At 42.0% G+C, this 16,368-nt stretch overlaps 1 protein-coding gene across 5 annotated transcripts in view; it reads left to right on the top strand.

Annotated features, from left to right (window-relative positions):
• The window catches only part of C9orf72 (C9orf72-SMCR8 complex subunit), a 48,129-nt gene extending 32,947 nt beyond the window's left edge, over positions 1-15,182 (top strand). For 2 of the 5 annotated variants that reach the window (XM_027769792.1, XM_006143081.3), the window contains exon 11: positions 2,550-2,750. In XM_027769792.1, coding sequence (XP_027625593.1) covers positions 2,550-2,709 — 160 coding nt within the window. In that variant the 3' untranslated portion in view covers positions 2,710-2,750. Of the gene's footprint in view, positions 1-2,549; positions 2,764-14,413 lie in introns of those variants that run through there. The other 3 variants (XM_027769793.1, XM_027769794.1, XM_027769795.1) reach the window with 3 other exon arrangements.
• Positions 15,183-16,368: the final 1,186 nt, after the last annotated feature.

Genomic DNA, 16,368 nt, shown 5'->3' with positions numbered 1-16,368 from the left:
ACGTGTGTGCTTTGTTTTTTTTTTTTTTTGTTTTTTTTTTTTTTTTTTTTTTTTTCCTGGCCTAGACTCACACAAACAAGCGTATACAAGAACTTCTCTAAGGAGCTAAGAAAAATCACATTTTAAAAATAACTTGAGCAAATGAATTTATCTGGCAAAAGTAACCTCACTACGTAAAATAAACTTCTTTAGAATTTTGCAATAGCAGTTCCTGAAAATGTAAACAACCCCAGGGTCCACATGAGCTGAATCACTTGCTGAACAGAAAGTCATTGGCCCATATTCTGGAATAATGAACACCTTATAAAACTAAGGATCATGCCCTTCATGTGGGAACAAGGAGGAGGCAGGGACTTGAGGGACAATCCAACCCAAAGACAGAAAGTCTCATGACTAGATACTCAAAATGCTGGCTTTTCAGACCAGAAGCTAGGCTGGTGAGAGGCAGGAGGTAGGGGGAAGAAGCATGTGCCTCAGGCTCTTGCTCAGACCTTACCAGGCCCCTGTCTTCCCCAGGGAAAGGAGAGTCTGCTCACTCTCATGAAGTCAGGAGAAGCCCTTGGAGGCCTTGCCTTGTGTTCTGTTGGACAAGATAATGGTTCCATTGAAACCGTAACGATATACTTGGCCAACAGAGCCCATACTATTATAATAACTTTATACCCAGTCCTAGTTTTTTGAGCATAATGATAGTATGTTCTATTTAACGAGGCCCATACTCTCTCATGCACTTAAACCTAAGTTGTGTGAGTACTAGAATAATACTTGCCTCAAATAGTAAATGCAATCATTTTATATTATTATTTTCGAAATATTATTTTCGAAATAGAAAATAATTTCTCAGTCTGTAGTTATAGTCAGATCATTTCTATGCGGGAAGCATTGTGATAGAATCCTTACCTTAGAATGGACTGAGCTTAGAGAAATAGAGAAAACAAATAGGAAGCATGTTAAAGAGAAGAAAATATAACTTATGGAAAAGGGGTAAAGAACTTGCTATTAGTTACCCCAGAGATGTGGGAAAGGTTTGAGTAGACCTTAACATTCTATTTCAGGTAGATCACAAATTAGCAACATTTATTAAGTAATGGTTGCTTGCCAGGTCCTTTACAGGCAGTTTCACATTTAATTCTCACAATAACCCCCTTTTTAAAAAAAATTATTTTATTTAACTTTATTTATTATTTTAATTTGACCAGAGGACAGAGCGAGAGAGAAAGTAAGAAAGAAAACCATCAGGTCCAGGACTCGAACCGCAGTCAGCCCTGTGGAAGTCCAGCGCCCTTAACCACTGTGCCATCGGCCGGCCCCTCTCATGATAACCTCTTAAAATGAGTGTCCCCATAATACAGGATGAGAGCTTTGGAGCATAAATTAAATGATTGTCCAAGTGTGGTAGACATTTTTCCCATATATTCTGCTTTTTATCTTTTTCTCAATTCTCATCCGAAATTTTAGTGGAGCTCGGTCATGACCATGTGACTCTCTTTGGCTGATGAAACATAAACAGCATATATTACTTTCAGATGAGAGGTTAAAGAGCCTATATGAGCTTTGCCTCTTTTTCACTGGGCAATCGTAACCATTAACATTCAGATAGTGGCTGCTCTACAGCCTGGGTCCTGTGGTGGGAGCTACCAGAGCAGAGGCCTTTTCCCCATCCCCATCACATTAACCTTTATAGTTGTAAGTCACTGCATTTGGGGAGGGAGGGTGAATTAGTCATCATTTTCCAGAGAAATAGAGCCAATAAAGATATATATATATATGTGTATATATGTATATTTATCATGACATGTTTGATCTATACTTTAAGCATACAAGGGGACTTCAGAAAGTTCGTGGGAAGATGTAATTAAAGTATGAGTTTATTTTGGTGCAAAAATTTTTTTAGATCCATGCATAAATTTTATATATAAACATATATATATATATAGAGAGAGAGAGACAGAGGCAGAGACAGAGAGACTGATTGATTATTGGAACTGGCTTACATGATTACAGAGTATGAGAAGTCCCACAGTCTGCCATCTGCAGACTAGAGAAGCAGGAAAACTAGCAGTATAATTCAGTCCAAAGGGAAAGGTCTGAGAAATGAGTGTGTGTGTTGTAGTAGGGCTGCTGATATAATAAAGTTTCACAATCCAAAGGTCAAGAACAAAGAGACCTGCTGGATGAGGGCAAGAGAAGGTAGATGTCCCAGCACCAACCAAAAAGCAAATTCATTCTTCCTTCACCTTTTCATTCTCTCCTGGCCTCATTGGGTTGGATGACGCTGTCTCACATTGGTGAGAGTTTATCTGTTTTACTTAGTTTACTGATTTGAATTCCAATGTCTTCTAGAAACACTTTCATAGACATACCCAGAAATAATGTTTTGGCAGTTCTCTCAGCATCATTTAGCCCAGTTGACACATCAAATTAACCATCAGAAGGGGTTCTTTGTTTCTGTAGCAAAACTTGGCTTACAGACCTCTGCTTACTAGAACTGGACCCTCTTCCATTGCCTACAACCATATTCTGAACTGACATATCATGCTGTCCTCCAGGTGGAAACTGATGGCTACGTGTCTCCTACCTATTTTGAGTGGGAAAAAAGGTTCAGTGACAGGAATTGAGATTCTCCAGGATGCTGGTCAAGACTTATGGACAACACAAAAAGTAAGGAGGATATGGGGAACTTTCATTGAAGATTTACTCAGAAGATAAAAAGGGTTAAATTTTAAATGTACTTCCTTGTAGGCATGTTTAATCTACACTTTAAGCATTTTCCAAGAACTTTAAAAGAAAAAAAAAATCTTGTACTTCCTCAAAGGGAGTTCTGATTAAGGGCATATTTCTTAATAGATTTCCTGGCTTAAAATTATTCTGTTTCAGGGCCACTTTTTGGCCTAATCTGAGGTTTTGTTTTTGTTTTTGTTTTGCCATAGGGCGCATGCACTTACCAGACAGAGACAGAGAGGCAGAAAGCGAGAAATCACCCCCCAGGGACAATGGCCACACCGCAATCCCTTCTCCTCCATTCTCCTTTTGGGATCTTGGGCACGCACGCACATGCACCCGGCGTGAGTTTCAAGCCACCGACCGGGTCTGGGACGCGAACTGCAGTCGACTACATGGGAGTCCAGCGACATAGCCATTACACTAACTGCTGGTCCCCTGAGCTTATTTTTAATAGGTCTTTTAACAATAACCTTTTCTTCTACTAGTAAATATACAATATTGGCTTCATTTCCAGTCTACCTGGAATCCACGTATCTTGGTTTGAATTTCTCCAAAATCAGCCTGAGATAAGGACTGAAGAACAGGTGATTTTTTTGGGGGGGAGGTGATTCTGGGAAACAGGAATGAGAGATGAAGTAGACTGGAACATAAAGGAGGAAAAGCCAATATATGGATAGATATACATGCAACTGGCTCTTTCAGGTCACTGGGACTAAATTTTGCTTAGGTCTCTGAGAAACATAAAGAATGCTTCCTATATTTGCCCACCTCAGGTATGTATCTACCAACTCGTTCCCCTTTGGTTTTCCTTGAAGGCTGTAGCCCTTCCTCACTGCATCACAGACACTGGGCTTGCCTCTGAACACAACACTTCCTGCACTTGTGGAAACAGTTGTGAGGCAGATAACAAAAGGCTGCCTGTGCTGGAGACCTGGGAAACCAACAGCTTTGTACATGACTAAAATCAGAGATGAGGGGCCAGCAGGTGGCATGTTGGTTAAAGTGCTGGACTCCCACATGGCTGACTACAGTTGCAGTCCTGGACCTGGTGGCTTGAAAATCACACTGGGCATATGTGTGTGCATTCCAAGATCCCAGGAGGAGAATGGAGAAGAAGGGATTGCAGTGTGGCCATCTCCCCTGGGGGATGATTTTTCACTTTCCCTCTCACTGTCTCTCTCCTGCGAGTTCACACAACCTATGGCAAAAAAACTGAAAAAGAAGAAAAAAAAATGAGAGATGAGAGCTATGACACAGGGCACTAAGGTTGTCTACTACACCAAGCTCTACTCCCCAAACACTAACATTGATTCTTGTAGGGCAAATGAGTAAGGAAACACAAAGTTATGATTAAAAGCCTTAGGTAGCTTTATGTGAACCTGGGGCAAGTTTCCTGATTTTTTTTTTTTTTTGAGAGGTTTTTGCTATAGGGCACGCATGCTCGCCAGAAAAAGAGAGACAGAGAGCCAGAAAGTGAGAAATCACCCCCCCCCCAGGAGGGATGGCCACTCTGCAATCCCTTCTCCATTCTCCTCTCGGGATCTTGGGCACACATGCACACATGCCTGGCATGAGTTTAAGCCACCGGGTCTGGGACTTGAACCGCAGTCGACTACATGAGAGTCCAGCAACATGGCCCTTACGCCAACTGCTAGTCCCAAGTTTCCTAATTTCTAAAATGAGAATAATAATATGTAACATTCAATGTCATTGAGAAGATCAGATGAGATGATAGATGTGAAAATGTCTAACGCAGATCCTGCCATGCCACAGCTGCTTTATAAATATTAGTCCTCTGCCCTCTGTCTAACGTAAATGCTCTAGAGCTGCACTGACATTGAGAGAAATGATCTTAAGGGTCCTTCCAACACTTAATGATTCTGAGAGTTCCCCTGAGCTACCTACAGGTTGTTAACTGTTAGAACTCTTGCTGTGGTGGGCCAGCTTGTAATGTGGTAGTTAAGGTGGCTAAGGTGACTGGATCCTACATGGCTCACCTCGTGGTTTGATCTTGGACCCAGCGACTTAAGAAAAATGCCAGATGCCTTTGTGTGGATGTTCAAAAATTCCAAAAGGAGGGAGAGATGGAGGAGAAAGAATTGTGGCATGACTACACACCTATCGGGATGGGGAATGCTTTCTCCTCCTACTCGCCCTCCTCCCACCCCAGAGAGCAATGTACCCTGTGGGGGCAGGGGGAACTCTTGCTGTGGCAAGTGATAGAAGCCCAACTCAAACTAACTTAGGGTAAAGGGAATCTGTTGACTCTCGTAACTGGAAATTCCAGAGTTGGTGCTAGCTTCAGGCACTGGATGGTGAAATCTAAACAATGTCATCAACTCTTTCTCATTGTGACTCAGGTATGTTTCTCTTCTAGACCTCACATTTCCCAGCGTCTCTCTCTCTCTCTTTCTCACACACACACATACACACACACACATACATCTCATAGGTAGGCTAACATACTTGGGCGAGATGAAAGGGAATGGTTTAGACTGGGCCACAGAGAGTTCTGACTTAACCCTTGTGTGGTGACCTCAGGTCTGTGTATAAATGATCAGAGAAGAACTCCTCCACTGGGCATTGCTTGGATCTACTTCATGCCTGGAAGGTGGAGTTCTTGAATGCCCCTCAAATCAATGGGCTGGGGCAGGCAGGGTCCAGTGCCAGAGGAGGAGTGTGGGGACCAGAAGTAGGGGAGTGTAAGGAAAAGCTGCTGACCAGGCACTCTTCCCTAAGGCAGGACCAGAAAAGGAGCATGAGTGAGGTGACAGTACAGAAAGTGGACGGAAGAGGCCGTGGCACACACCATTGCTTGCTATCCCTGGTTGATAGGAGCCCTTGGTAGGCCCCATAGTCACACCATATTGTGGCCCTGGGAGGGATCTGTTCCCCAGGTTCTGCCAATGCAGCAGAATGTATATTTCCACCAGGGGCAGACTGTGGCCCCATGCTGGGCTTCAAAACACAGAGCTGTTTTGAAACAATGGTAGTGCTCAGCACATTCATTTGGTGTCAAACAAAGCCTGACTGTATCACCCTCTCCCTGTCTGCCCTCCAAGGTTCTCAGTAAAAATGCCATGCTTTAGAGAAAGAAAACAAATATCATATCAGAGTAGTTCATCAATAAGATTTCTTGTGGCCTTATTTCTTTATTATTACAAAATAAAATTGAGAATTTTTAGATAAAAAAATTATAAAAAACAAAACTGAAAGTACTTATTATTCTCCTATCAAGAGAACTATTGTCAATATTTTGGGATATATACTTCCAGATCCTTTTCTGTGAATATATGCAATTTTAAGATTTATTTATTTATTTATTTATTTACATTTGTTATTATTTTTAAAATTTGACCAGAGGGAGAAAGGGAAAGTGAGAAAGCAAGCTGCCAGGTCTAGGACTTGAACTACAGTTAGCCAAGCTGTCTGCTCCAGGACTTGAACTGCAGTTGGCCAAGCTGTCTGCTCCAGGACTTGAACTGCAGTTGGCCAAGTGGGAATCCAGCACCTTTAACCACCATGCCACCTGTCAGCCCCTACAGCGTATATTTTTTAAATATTAAGAATTGGATTACATGATACATACTGCTTTTTTTTTTTTTTTGGAGAGATTTTCACTGTAGGGCGCGTGCGCTCTCCAGACAGACAGAGAGAGACATAGAGACAGAAAGCGAGAAATCACCCCCCAGGGGGGATGGTCACGCCGCAATCCCTTCTCCTCCATTCTCCTCTCGGGATCTTGGGCACGCACGCACACGCGCCTGGCGTGAGTTTTAAGCCACCGGGTCCGGGACACGAACCGCGGTCGACTACGTGGGAGTCCAGCGACATAGCCATTACGCTAACTGCTGGTTCCCCATACTGCTTTTTATGCATGCTTTCTTTATTGATGTATATGAGAAAAACACAAATTCTAAGCCTCAGTTCATTGAATTTTTACTCTTTTTTTTGCATAGTTCTATTATTAGGCTAACCATAATATATTTAATCAATGCTTTATTAATGAATATTAATCTTCCAGTTCATTTCAGTCTTGCAAACATTTAATGAGTATCTATTTATGGGCCAGGCACTGTTTTACTCATTAAGGTCATATTATCGGTATCAGTTATTTATTTCCACCATAATGCTGTATAACAATCACTGCATATTTTAGTGACTTAAAAGCACAACAATTTATTATTTCTCAAGAGTCTATGGATCAACTGAGCAGTTCTAGTGATAAGAGATGGAACAAATTTTGGCTAGACTACTTGTGAGTTAAAGGAAAAAGACAAAAGAAATGAGTATTTGGGTAGGTATAGTCTTCCAAAAACAAATCTAAGAATGGGGAAATTGCTGGTGAGATAAAGAGGGGTGCTGGGCCAGCAAACCCCACAACAGGAAGGAGTCTTTAAAGAAATATTATACTCCTACATTATCAACATTATACTCCAACATTATCAAGAAGATTCAGTGAAATGTACCTTAGGAGGTGGTGGTGGTGGTGTTGGGGACACAGTGGGTAGGAGTAGGGAAGGTAGGGGACCAATACTGGAGGTTGCTCTTAAATCACTGAATTCCTTTCTAACAAATATGAATGTGAGCATTAAAATGGAATGAAAGCATATTTCATAATTAATTTCCCTGTATAAACTATTGCTAATTTTGAACATTGCTTCTTTCCGGGCCTCCTCTCTCCTCCCTCCCTCCCCTCATTCTTCCTTCTTCCCTTCCTCACCCTCCTTTCCTACTTGTTTCCTTTTCTCTTTTCTTGTCTTTCTTTTCCTCCTCCCTCTCACTTTGGGTGTATATTGTAGTGAGAGGTTGGCAGGAAAAGAAATCAAACAGCAAGAGCAGGGCTTTGGGAAAAACACTTACTAAAAGAAAACCACCTTTTCTAAGAAAAGCAAAACCTGGGGATGCAGGGGAGCTCAGAGCATCACCAAATGAACAAGCCAAGCACTTCTATTCAATACCCAGGGAAGGGAGAGTAGTCTTTCCAAATCGCTGACCTATAAAGAGGCCTTTCACACAAGCCACTTTCAGTGGCCAACAGCAACAATGAAAAACCACTCCCAAACCTAAAAAATCCCTGGACTGAAAGCTAGGAGATGTGTGTTCTAATAGTGGCGTTGCCATGGACAAACTGCAAGACAAATTGGTGACTGGTGTGTCTAGGCTCCATCTCTTTGTTGGGGGCTTGGTGTCATAGGATCCTTTCCAGCTCCCATTCTTCTCCTATAAACTTGTATGCCTTTATTTTTTTCTTTTCTTTTTTTTTCTTTTTGGCTCTGGTTGTTGACAGTTTGAGCAACAGTGAGGAGCAACTTTAAATGAATATGTGGTTTAGCATCTGGTGAAAGAAACCGAAAAGAACACAGGAAAACAAAAGGACAGGGAAAGGGAATGGAAATTGTAATGCAATCTTATAAAAAAGGAAAATTGTTCCTTGGGGACATTGGATAGAAAGCTTAATGAGTTACCTAGCCATTATAATCCTCTATGGAACAAGATAACAAAGGGATAAAAAAGAAAGGAGTCAAGAGAGTAATGGAGAGAAAGAAAAAGGAATAAATGGAGGAAGGAAGGAAGTCACTCATCTCTACAGAGACTGCATTGAGCATTATGCAAGAAGACTTAGGGGGAAAAATGAGCTGAAAGGATTCCAAAAATCATTTGAGAGAGATTTTTTTTTTTCCCTCTGAAAAGCATTATCAGGGCTGTTAAATATCTAAGACAAGTCTCTTTCATATTAGTGGACATAAAACACTATCACAATTGAGGCTGGCCAGAAGCCATTTAGAAATTCAATAATTATTCAACCCGAGGGACTTTCCAAATGATGAAGTAGCTTCTTAAGAGGAAATTAATATTGAGCAGTGTATCAAACCTAATTGGATTCCTGAGAAAATAGGGTCCTGACTAAGAACAGCTGGAGGCTAAAGGTCAGGATGAATGATATCCTTACTTTTGTCTCCTGCCTTAAATATGATGGAAAAGGAAAGATCTTGTTTATGTTTTATGTCTGAAGGGCAGGGGATGGTTTGGAGAGGTTCCCAGTTCTTTCAAAAGCTACCTTCAGTCTCACAGTAGGAAAGTTTATTTCCTTCATTTCTTTCTCACACACATTCTAGGAGAACTAAGGAGGCACAAAAAACTTTGGGGACTAAGGACTGATTTGTTGGTGATGGTATTGAGCATTGATCACAAAAGCAGTAAAGCCGTGTTTCTCAAATAGAGAAAGTCTGCTTGAGATCTCATTATCTTTTTATTTAGAGGAGAAAGGGGTTAAAATGAGTTGGAAGCATCCAGACACAGTGATCTCTTCTTGATTCTCCTATACATGCTGGATTAATAGCCTCGAGAATACAACTTTCCCAACCCATTGAGCACATAATGGCCAGGTTTTTCCAATTTTTAAAGGTACTAAAATCTCACTAGGAATTGACCTGGCTGGGAGGACGGGGGCAAATGGGGATATTCAGGCTATGGTGCCTTATTATTTTACTACTTTTTAAAATTTTGCTATAGGGCACATGCACTTGACCAGAGAGTGGGAGAAAGGGAAACTGAAAAAGCAACCCCCAAGGGGGCTACCCACACCACTATCCATTGTCCTTTGTTCTCCTCTTGGGATTTTGGACACACACACACATGCAGTAGGTGTGTTTTTCAAGCTTCTGATCAGAGACTTGAGCATGCAGTCAGCCATGTGGGATGCAGCAGCCTAAGCTGACTTCAGATGTGACTTAGACTCTGGTTCTCCTGGAAACTAACCCTCCTTGGATTATATCTAAGCCAACTTGTTTTTGTTTTGTTTCATTTTTAAGATTTTTCGCTGTGGAGTGCGTATGCTCACCAGAGAGAGAGAATGAGAAGTCTCCCCCCAGAGGAGATGGTCATACCATAGTCTGCTCTTCCCCATTCTCCTCTTGGAATTTTGGGCATGCACATGCATGTTCCCGGTATGATGTTCACGCTGCCAGGTCCAGGATTTGAACCATAGTCAGCAAAGTGGGACTCCAAGGCCTTAACCAACATGCCAGCTGCTTGGCATGACTTGTTTAATGATGAGAGAATTCCCCTCTATTATTCATGGTGCTGGGGTAGACCACAAATGTACCACACCTGGCTTGTGTTAAGCCAGAGAAAAGGCATCAGGCTCATCTCTTGAGTCACTCGTTAAAGAGTCACAATTTTTTATAAAAGGAAAAAACATAAATCTGGCAGGGATATCTAAAGGAGCTTGGGTCACTATGAATAATAAAAACATCTTAAGAGCAGGAGGAGTGGGCACAGTATCTTTTCAATAAAATTATATAAATAATGACTTGAGAAAGAGCATACCCTCTATTTATTTATTTATTTTATAGAGGCTTTTACTTTAGGGGACATGCGTCAGAGAGAAAGAGACAGACACAGTGATAGGGAAAATGAGAAATCACCCCCAAGGGGGAGGATACCCAGACTAAAACCCTTCTTCTCTATTCTCTCAGGATCTTGAGCATGCATGCACACACACCCAGCATGATTTTCAAGCCACCAGGTCTGGGACTCGAGCTGTGGTCAGCCATGTGGGAGTCCAGTGACATAACCATCATGCCATCTCTTAGTCCAGCATTCCCTCTATTTATTTATTTTTTTTTTGTAAGGGAGATTTTTGCTATAGGGTATGTGCGCTCTCTGGAGAAACAGAGAGAGGCAGAAAGTGAGAAATCGTCCCCCCAGATGGGATGGCCATGCCACGATCCCTTCTCCTCCAGTCTCCTTTCAGGATCTCAGGCATGCATACACATCCGCCTGGCATGAGTTTTAAGTCGCTGGACTCCCACTGCAGTCGACTATGTGGGAGTCCAGCGATGTAACCATTACGCCATCTGCTGGTCCCTTTCCTCTATTCTTATAGAATGACAAGTAGCTAATTGTCCATTAGGATTCCAAAGTGCATCTTGTTCAGTTGTCACTAATGCAGCTTTAACCAGTGTCAGAGTTTCTTCCCTACTACCAAACTCTGACCTTTTTATGCCGTCTGCAAAATGAGCTTGATGTAATAGAAATTGCAGAGGAAATTATTATAGACATCTAGTGACATGAATGTTAAGAATTATGCTAGCAGAAAGCATGCCTTTTAAAATTGCTTAAAAGGATATGTGTGTATAAGTATACGGGCACATGATCATATACAGAAGCCATGCACATTTGTATCAAGGGCCAAGAGCTCTTTAACAAATTCTGTTATCACAGAAGCTGCCATGAGCATTGTGCAAATTTCTCCAGTCCTGGGACTACTTAGAGTCTTGAAAACAAAACCTAAGTAGTAGAAAGTGTGCTTTATTGTTGGAAATTTGTTAGGTTTGCATTTAAGTTTGTGAACTCTTGTTGCTCAGGATGAAGGGAAGGAAGGAACCTGAATGCTGATGACCGCATCAGCTAAATGCATCCATGTGGTCTTTTCCACTTAAATATCAAGATACACCAAGCAATAATGGTTGTAAAATCTGGAATCCATGTCCCTGAATTACTGACTGTGTAATCTTGGGCAAGTCACTTCATCCTGTAATTTTATTCCTGAAATGGAAATAGCAAAAATCAAACTTCTCCAAAAGTCAGGAGTGGGCCATTTGCTCTCATTATCTATTTTCACTCTCTTTTAGAACCTTTTGAATCTAAAATATATAAGGTCATGCTCTGGACCCAAAATTACAGGCCCGTGATTGCCCTTTTATAATGTGGCAAGCAGAGTTAACAGGCTTGAAGAACATCTTATCCAGTAAGAAGTTTATTTTCTCTTTTTCCTGTTGCCTGAGATACAGCTACAGACATGACTTTGGCAGTTGCTTCAGGCAGTTTCTTCCCATTAGTAACTGTTAGCAGAAATCATTACATTTCCTTTGATCTTTAGCCTGGCATTTGGCATCCCAGTCCCTATCTTCTAACTATACTCCTAGGGCTCAAACCAACTGGATTAATCTTGGTTTCCAGAAAACATCTCAATTTTCCCTGCCTTCCTGTATCCTTACTCCTGTAATTCTCCCCATCTGAAAAGATCTTTCCACTCCAACAATGCCTACCATCTGCAGGTTCAGTTCAAATGCCCCATCTTCCCTGAAACTCTGCACAGTTGCTTCCATCCAGCAGTACTTTTTCCTGTCTCTATGCTCCATTCAGTGTGCCTTTTCTATCCTACTCCCGAGAGCCTTTGTGTTTCCATTGTCATTCTTATTAGACTGTAAGCATCATGAGGGCAAGATCCAGTGATACCCACTCCCACATGATAGTGGCAGCAGAGTGTGAAAGTTATAGCCATGGACTTAAGTCACATGGCCACGTTGAAAACCTGACTATTGGGACGAGCAATTGGTGTAATAGCTATGTTGTTGGACTCCCATGTAGTCGACCGCAGTTCGAGTCCCTGACCCTGTGGCTTAAACTCACGCTGGGCACGTGTGCATGCATGCCCAAGATCCCGAGCGGAGAATGGAGGAGAAGGGATTGCAGTGTGGCCATACCCCCCCCCGGGGGGGTGATTTCTCGCTTTCTGTCTCCTTGTCTCTCTGTCTAGCGAGCACACGCACCCTATAGCAAAAAAAGTTTAAAAATAAATAAAAATTTAAAAATAAAACCTGGTTATGCCATGTACTAGCTGCATGTACGCAGCAGCAAATTTCTTCAACTGTTCAGCCTATGGATTTCTTTGGTAAGTTACTTTAATAGCCTATGGATTTCTCATCTGTACCTACTGCATAAGGATCTTGTGAGAATTAAATGAGCTATTTCCTGTAAAGTGCTGAGCAACTTTTTGGCACAGTGTGAATGCATAGTAGATGTTAAGTATTTGCATCGCTCATGGTGAAGTCTCCTGGATGAATTGTCAGTAAGTATTAAGACATATTCTACCAATCTGTTTGGGCTGCCATAACATAATACCATGGAATAGGTGACTTGAACATTTCTTTCTCACAGGTCTGGAGACTAGGAAGTCTAAGGTCCTTATGACAGCTGATTGGGTGGTGGATAAGGGTCTGCTTTCTGTTGTGCAGATGGCTGCCTTCTTTCTGTGTCCTTACATGGTGAAAGAGAGCGATTTCTCCTCCTCCTCTCCTTCTTTCTCTCCTTTTTATTTCTCCCTCCCTCTTTTATTCTTCTCTGCCCCTTTTCTACCCTTCTTCCCCTTTTCCTTCTGTTATTCTTCCTCCTTTCACTTCTCCTTCCTCTCCCTCTCCTCCTCCACTTCCTCCTCCTTCTGCCACTAATGCCACAATGAGGGCCCCACCCTAATGACCTCATCCATCCTAATTACCTCCTCTGGGCCCCATCTCCAAATACCACACAGGAAGTTAGGACTCCAACAGTAAAATTTGGGGAGGACAAATTTAGTCATCAAGTACATACATTTATTGAGCTGATATAAGGCTACAGCAATGAACCAACCAGCCAAAACAATGAACCAACCAGCCAAAAATCGTAAAGAGCTTCCATTCATTCTCATGGAAAGATTAGGGCAGTGCAGGTGGTCAGACTAATGGCCCTCAGAGATTATGTAACTATCCCCATAACCTGTGAAATATTAGGTCATTGGGAAAGTCTTTTCTGTTTTTTAATGCAAAAATGGATCATGACTTTCCTGACTACCCAATACTTTACATAGCAAAGAGGAATTAGGTTGCAGATGGAATTAAAGCTGCCAATCAGCTGACCTTAACAGAGAGATAATCTAGGATTATCTAGATGGGCCCAACTGATCACAAGGGTCCTTACAGGTGGGAGAGGAAGGCAGAAGGGTCAGTGATGCATCTGGGAGGGGCAATTTGTCCTCTGGCCATAGAAAAGTAATTATTAGATAGTAAACAGAATAAGTAAGACATGGCATATCAGATGGCAGTACATCCCATGGAGAAATCTGGGAGTATGGAATGTGGATAGGAAATGTCAGACAAGGGTCGATTGTCATTTTAAATAGGGCAAAGGGAGAGGATTCTAGTGAGTTCTGAGTTAAAAGCCAAAGAAGTGAGGCAGGGAGTCATGAAGTCTCTGAGCTCTGGGGTTGGGGAAGACTCTTCCTGCCAGAGGGCACAAGTTTCAAGGGTATGCAGTAGTGAAATGGGAACAAATTTGAGTAGATTTCCAAAATATCACTTATTTTCCTGTTGAACTATAACCACCTTTTGCTCACACAAAATACCGTAATTGTTCTGATAAGAAATACCAGGACCAGCAGATGGTGTAATGGTCACGTTCCTGGATGCCCGCATAGTTGACCGCATTTCAAGTCCTGGACTTGGTGCCTTAAACTCACATCAGGTGCATGTGCATACATTCCCAAAATCCTGAGAGGAGAATGGGAGAATGGAGGAGAAGGGATTTCGGTGTGGCTACCCCACCTAGGGGGGTAATTTGTCACTTTCTCTTTCTGGTGAGTGCATGTGCCCTATAGCAAAAAATCCCTGAGAAAAACAAAACAAGAACTGACTGTTTGTCACATAGCTCAGAACAGTGTCACAGGATTGTTTACTCCTGATGCTTTTTTTTTTTTTCTTTTCTTTAATGACCGTTGTATGAAAGACATAATACTAACTTGGTTGTGTAAGTTTGCCTACAGGGCACATGTGCTGGAGAGGGCTGAGTGACCTAAGCTCTCTCCAGCTGCAAGGAGGAAACCAGTGGAGCTGCTGTAGTACTGAACCAGTTTCAATTCTTTTTTCAGTATAGGACCTGACTGAAGACTTGGGAGGAAAACATTCCTGTACAAAAGACTGTATCTTTTTTATGTTAAGGAAGGTGGATTTGACAATTACCTTCTGTTGGAATTTTTCAATAGAACCTTTCTTTTTCTCCTCCACAAGCCTGGTGTTTCTGTGTTCTGGCTTACTGTGTATCCAGCAACAAACTGGCTTACGTTCAGTAACAGTAGAAATTTCTCTGGCATTTCTGGGGAGCCAAGGAGGGCATGGTGGATGGAGATGCATTTATGATAGGAAAGGTAGTACTAGATGAGGGCAGAAATAAAGGGGTGCCAATTTGTGCTGGCTTTATGCTGAGCACACAGGAAGCCAAAGGAGGATTTCAAGTAGCAGAGTGACAGGATATGACGTGCATTTAAGAGAATTACAATGGGTGTTATATTGACAGTAGACGATGGTGGGTGGTGGGAGTGGCAGAGTGGAGGCAGGGGATAAGTTAGGAGGTAATCCAGGCTATCGGTGTTGGTCGGTGGTTTAGGCCAGGTGGTAACTATGGGAGTAACTATAGAAAGAGATCTGCTTTTGGGTATCGTTTGAAGGCAAGATGATTTGCTGAGAGATCAGAGGTAGAATAGAAGAGGAGAAAAGTCAAAGATGATGCCACAGATTGGGGTCTGAGCACCTAAAAGGCTGAAGAGGCCAGTCACTGAGACAGGGAAGACTACAGCAGAAACAAGTTGGACAGAAAGGACTGGTTCATTTTAGGTGAATTTTTGATACTTGAATCCTTTTCTTTCTTCATTCTTTCCCTTTGGATTGCTTTCTCAAAGAGGTAGAGAAGCAGTCACATGAAAATACTAGCCAGTGAGCAGCAGTATCTTGCTCCATTTGCTGTTGAGTCAGAACTGCTACCTAACTCCACATAGGACTTCTATAAGCTGGACTGGAGAGTGAGTTGTCAATGAGGACCAAGGAGGGCTTGAACGTCAGCCTCTCCAGTAACTCTGTCACAGGCAGAGAAGATGGATCAAAGAGTAAATAATCCTACTCGTGGTGAAAGTAGTCTAGGAAATATTTAAGGCTCCCTTCCAATCACCAGATTTACCATTCCTCCATAGAGAAGGAGCTACTAAGGGGGGGTAGAAGTAGGATGAAAGTTCTCTATTCCCTAGGGACAAGGCTGAAGCCCAGAGAGGCCGAGACCGATTCATTAGTGTAGGTTAAAATTGAGTGCAATCTGTTTTAGTCCATTTTTCTGTCACTAACAACTGAATACCATGCTGGATAACTTACAAAGAATAGAAATTTATCTAGCTCATAATATTGACAGTCAAGGGCCTGCGTCTGAAGAGGGTCTTCTCATTGGTGGGCACTCCTGCAAAATCCCAAGGCAGTGTGGGACATCATATCACAAGACAGAACAAGAGCAGAGAGTGCCTTCGATTTCATTTCCTCTCCTTCTCACCAAAATTCAATCTTGGGGCACCACCCTCATGGCCTTATGTAACCCTGATCTCCTTTCAAAGGCCCACCTTCCAATATCATTGTCAGATTCAATTTTCATTCTCTTTATCCTGTCACAACTGTATTTCAACACTGAATTTTGGGAGTACACGTTCCATCCATAGCACACTTTTAGCCCTGCCAGTGACTTGCTCGGTTGCACCCTGAGAGTGAGCACTACCTCTGTAGAAGTTGGGTCACAATGTTCTGAGACAAGAAACCTTGTTTTTCCTCTTCCTGACAGAAATAAAAGAAAATTACATAATGAGAATTTTTAGGTAGGCAATAGTTCTCTCTCATTTAAGAACTAGTGAATAAGAGAGAACTAGTAAAAGTAAACTTGTAACGCTTATGTCCTAATTGTGCCAGTTGATGAGGCCAAAGGCCAAAGAAGCTTTAAATGCAGTGACTGGATTTTTTTTTTACTTTTTTTTTTTTTTTTTGAGGGGGTTTTTTTTTTTTTTTTTCCATCAGG

This window comes from Tupaia chinensis, unplaced genomic scaffold, assembly GCF_000334495.1.
Source record: "Tupaia chinensis unplaced genomic scaffold, TupChi_1.0 Scaffold000093_1, whole genome shotgun sequence".
Lineage (NCBI taxonomy): Eukaryota > Metazoa > Chordata > Mammalia > Scandentia > Tupaiidae > Tupaia > Tupaia belangeri.
Note: the sequence above shows the minus strand (reverse complement) of the source record. Positions and strands in the feature narration are given on the sequence as shown.